The sequence below is a fragment of the Benincasa hispida genome, chromosome 1 (genome assembly GCF_027475165.1).
Source record: "Benincasa hispida cultivar pf3 chromosome 1, pf3_genome.v1.1, whole genome shotgun sequence".
NCBI lineage: Eukaryota > Viridiplantae > Streptophyta > Magnoliopsida > Cucurbitales > Cucurbitaceae > Benincasa > Benincasa hispida.
The window spans coordinates 42,653,368-42,658,900 of NC_143478.1; the positions used below are offsets into that span (position 1 = coordinate 42,653,368).

General features: G+C 27.3%; 1 protein-coding gene across 1 annotated transcript; it reads left to right on the top strand.

Moving 5' to 3' along the window:
* The first annotated feature begins 929 nt into the window (after window positions 1-929).
* LOC120077167 (MLP-like protein 34) lies at window positions 930-3,356 on the top strand. Its single transcript, XM_039031099.2, has 2 exons — window positions 930-1,157; window positions 2,924-3,356. The coding sequence occupies exons 1-2, from the start codon at window positions 971-973 to the stop codon at window positions 3,199-3,201; spliced, it is 465 nt and encodes a 154-aa protein (XP_038887027.1). The 5' UTR covers window positions 930-970; the 3' UTR covers window positions 3,202-3,356.
* The last annotated feature ends 2,177 nt before the right edge of the window (window positions 3,357-5,533 follow it).

Consider the following 5,533-nt stretch of genomic DNA (forward strand, 5'->3'; position numbering starts at 1 on the left):
AGCTAGTAGTATCAAATATCTAATTTCAGGAGGACAATACTTGATACTTTTGACCATTTTATTATGCTAAACTCGATGCATATACTTGCACATGTTATATCAATAAAGATGTTAAAAAAAGGTCAAAAATAAAGATAATTTTTTTAAAATTATGTATATTTCATGGAAATATAGACAGAAAACAAAAAATAATTACCAAAGCATGTTTTTTATTTTGGTTTTCAAAGAAACAAAAAACCAACAGCAATAACCAAACATGAATTATTTTTGTTTTCTTAAACTAAGAATAAAAAGTAAAATATCAAATATCAAAAATAAAAAACCCAAATGGTTTCTAAACAAGACCTTAGTTTTTATTTTTTTATTATAAAAATTGTGTTTGTTTTCTTATAATTTCTTAATCCCGATTTAAAGCTTTCTTAAGTAAACACTTGAATTTTTTGTCAAATTTTAAAATAAAAATAGCTTGGTTTTAAAAACACACCTAAAGAGTAAATAGCGAAATAAAGAACTCACATTAGTTGAAAGTAGTGTTTATAAACTTGATTTTCAAACATCAAAAGATAAAAAATCAAAAGCCAAATAGTTATGAAGAATTGTCTAAAACTTTTAGACTACATTCTCTACATTATTATGTTTCTTTTCCTTTGTTTAAATTTGTTAAAGTAGCTTTACATTTTTCTACATCTTTATTACATTATTCTCTTCCACTATTGATATATGTATATATAATAATCCCTCACTAAGTTGAAAACTAAAATGAAACAATAAGAAATAAGTCATTAATGGGACAAGAATCCAATATGGCTGAAAAAAAAAAAACTCTCCCAAAAAGAATATATTTCATTGCATATTTTACTTGAAAGAATTAATGAAGCAACCACTTTGTGTTGTACATTTTGGCTATAAAAGGATCCTCATTTAGACATGGATGAATAGATCCTTCAAGCTGGTTTAGAAAGCTTTGAAAATGGCTCAAATTTTTAACATCTCAGAGCAGGTGAAGCTGAATTGTTGTGGTGAAAAGTTCTATGACTTTTTTGTAAACAAAATGGATTATTATGTTCACATGTTCCCTCAAAGGCTTAAGAGCTATAAGTTTGTGGAGGGAAATGGCTTTACTCATGGCAGTGTCACCCATTGGAAATATGACTTTGGTGATCTCCTCTATATCTCTCTCATTTATTCTATCTTTCATTTGTTTTTCTTTCCATTCTCACACTTTATTTTAGTTTGATGTTTCAATGTTTCAACTTTTAAACATATATTCTTTTTCCGTCGGATGACAGTTTAAAATGCCGATGTGGATCAAAAGGTCTGACATTTCAGTTTTAGAAAAATATTGATAGAAATACGAATAAAATGCCGATGTCAAAGGGATTTTTCTATAGAATTTTCTTATAAAAAAAATCTAGTTAAATTAATAGGTAAGAATCTTACACTTTTCATATTAGTGACATCTTTGGTTGCTTTCTTTTTATTATTATTCTTTACAATATAATAGAAATATCAATTCACATTCATACTGAAAATTTGAACACTTGAAAATGCTTCTTAAATTTTAAAAAGTATTAAATTATCTTTCATGTGGATGAGTTATAGTAAATTAATTGATTATACAGTAAAATTGTAAGATTTTTAACTAGAAGCTTCTATTTTGATACCATTGTTTTTTTTTTTTTTAAAAATGACTTTGATTCTATTGTTAAATCATCAAAACATTTAAGAAAAGTTTAATTATATCAATATTTTTATTAAAAAAATCTAAATGATATTTTTTCAGTGTAACTTTCAATTTTCTGCATATAGTAAGTTTCTAAAATTTATAAGAATGTGACAAACATAAAATTGACCCTAATCTCAGTGGCCATTATGTTATACATTACACATAATATAATCCATACTCTAGATTTATTTATTTATTTTTAAATATTAGTTGCAATATCACATATCAACTAAAGATATAGTATGTATTCTAATCATAAATCCTTCATCTTCAATGCTTTATAGACTAACAAAAGCTTTATGGTTTAGTTGGGTATGTTTTCATATTTTGAGTTTAACAACGTGGAATGAGAGACCTTAGGATAATAGTTGAAAATATCTTAAAAATATCGAATATATCCACCTTACTAATCTGAGTTTTTCATTTAATCTTGATTAACATAGTATCAATATAATAGATCTTTGAGTAATTTACCTCTACATAATAGTTTTTGCTTAATGTAAAATGAAAAAGGAATAAAATGCTCCTTGATTGATACTGAGTCTTGGACATGATAGATTATATTCTAATTAACTCGACTCGACGACATTTCCTCTATAGTTGATATTCGCTCTACATGCCAGAGTAGTATATATCTTAACCTTTTCATTAAGGATACATAGTTTCGTATAAATAAAATTCCACATTTGTTAGAAAAGAGAGACATCTTTGATTGTTAAATCATAAAGGCTTATGATTAGAGTAGCCAATATTAGACAATTGTCGAGATATGTGGAGACATTGGTCATCTTTATCGATTGATAGCAGAGTTATAATTGTTGTTGTCTTTGTCAAGTGGTATCAGAGATGTAAACCTAGTTGTATGTATGTTTATCAGTATGAGAGCTTTTAAGTGGTTTCAAATGTCAGGCAATCAGAGTTTATGTCCAAAAGCAGACAATATCATACTGAAGATATGTTGAGGGTTCGTAATCCTCATTAATATTCTTAAACTAATCGAACTATACTCAAGTTGGCAACATTCTCCTTAAACATTTAAGTCTATCCTTCCTACATTTGGATTTCGTTAGTTGAATTAATACTCGGGGCCGTGTCTAAAAGATTGGATGTATGTAAATATTACCCTATTTGACCCTTTAATTAACTCAAACTCTCGGATTACCAAGGTTAATTTATTTTTACTATTTTTTTGGGTAGGTATCCCAGCAGAAGTAAAGACAAGGCTACTTGTGGATGAACCTAACAAAGCAGTAATTTTTGAATGCCTTGAAGGAGATCTGTTAAAAGACTTTGAAATGTTCCAGGTGAAAGTTCAAGTTACAGATGGTGGTAAAAATGCTGTTAGTTCAGTTAAATGGTCAGTGGAATTTATGAAGGCAAATGAAGATGTGGCTCCACCACATAACTATCTCCAATTTGGAGTTGATGTTTGCAAAGGCCTTGATGCTTACCTTTCCAAAAAATTAATGAACTAAAAGAAGAGGGGAAAAAAAAGGCCAACATGACTGGTTTTGTTTAAATAATGTATAAATAAATTTGGCTCTCATCAATTATTATGTGTGTAGTGTACACTACCTTGATGGTTTATGGGATCAAGATATAATCAAATTTCAACAATATTTTCATATTATCTAGCTTGCCTTCTGTGTAATGTTTTCTTTAAAAAATTATCGTTTTAATCCTTGAATTTTTAAAAATAGGTGTATTTAGTCCCTAGATTTTAATTTAGCCAATTTAGTCTTTCGATTTTAAAAAATAGGTTTAAAAAGTCTCTCCTATTTTCTCTCTTAATTAGGTATTTTTTAATTATTTTAGATACATATTAATTTTTTTATAAAAAAAAAAAAAAGTCCGTTTCACACATTAAATCCTCCATCTTCTTCCTCAGCCTCCACCATCCTTTCCCTCTTCATCATTCTGTCTGTTTTCTGTAATTAATATTAAAATAAATTAGAGATTTGTTTCTAAGTAGTATTTTCCTTTATAGTGTTTTTTTTCTTTCTTGATTTTTTTTTTGTTAGATTTGTTGATGTCTATTTACTCGTCTTTGATACGAAATTAACACATCTGTGCTCAATCCTCCTCACATTTCTCTCCACTTTCCCCTGGCAAAAACAAAAGAAACACTTTGTAACCAAGATGAACAATATTTAGAAGAAATAGAGAGGAATAGACTCAAGAATTATAGTGGTTGAATCCCAATTCTCCTCACTACAAACGCAACCTTATACGATATGCTCGATCCCGTTGCCCGTCTGCTGTCTCAGCGTCACCAAACTCTCCCTCTCCCTCTGCTGTCTTACAGACCTTTGATACACACTACTTGCTCCACATTTTCCTCTGTTGAATCTTCTAATATTCTCAGTCACGAGCATACCAAAATTCATATGGACTACGATGACGATGTGGACCAGCCGTTCCCCGAATTGGCTTTGTTTTCAAATGGGTTTCCACGGTTTTTTTTTTTCCTTCAGTGGAAACTTTGCTCTGCATTGAATAACCAAAGCATGGGTACGTAACAAAATTTGTTTTATTTCTTTTGTGATGAAGCTAGGGTTTTGAAATGAAGATTAGATATACTGGGTTTGCATATGTACTCATCGGAACTATGAAAATAGTGAACAACGTCAATAACAACCTTAGCGTTCGTTTGATAACGTTTTCGTTTTATGTTTCTCGTTTTCCGTTTCTTATTTCCCGTTTCTTTCTTTTTTTATAAAAAGAAATCAGACTATGTTTGATAATTATTTGTATTTCCTGTTTCTTGAAAAAAAAAAAAAACAAAAGTTTGTTTGATAATTATTCCTTGTTTTTTTTATTGTTTTTTTCCTTTTCATTTTGTAATAATATAATATAAATAAACAAGATATGTCATACATTAAAATATCGAAAAATATATTATAAAAAATATAATAACAAAAGTTTATCATATCCTTCACATGTCGCCCAAATTTGATCGACACTGTCATCTTTAGCTTGAGTCATTTGTCTTATATGATGTCGAGTCAAATCCAACTGAATTATACTATTATGTAAATGTCATGGTTGTAAAATATTAAAGTTAAATTAAATGAATGTCTTAGTTAACAAAATTTAAATATTGTAAAATTCTACACGATTTTTGATATACTAAAAATATTAGAATTAAAATAATATATAAACACACATCTTGAAAAACTTAACCCTCAAAAGTTGAAATATAAAAAAGAAATTAATATATATATATATGGAAAATTAAAATAATATATAAATCTAATTATTGGAAAATTTTAAAATTCGAAATTAAAATAAAATAGAAATATAGCACAATAATTTTTATAAATAAAAAATTAATAACGAAAATAACGAAAAATTGTTATCTTGAGAGTTGAAATTTGAAATATAAAAAAATAATATACATATTGAAAACTAAAATAATATATAAATCTAAATATTAGAGAACTTTAAAATTCAAAATTAATATAAAATACAAATATTAGAGAATTATTTTTGTAGATAATAAAATCAATAAATTAAAAATTTTTAAAAAAGAAATGTAATGAAAGAAAAAAAAAAAACAGATTCTTGAAAAAAAAAAAATAATAATATCAAGAAACAATTTACTCTAGGGTGCCTAATACCAATACTCCAAGAATTGGGAATGGTGGAACAAAACAGTTAAAATATCAATTTAGAAGTGAGAAATGGAAATAATTATGAAACAAGTCTGTTTATTAAAAATGAAAAACATAAACAAGAAACGAGCAACGAAAACGTTATCAAGCGGTTCCTCAAATATCTCTTCCAAGTGGATTGAAACTTGCGCAG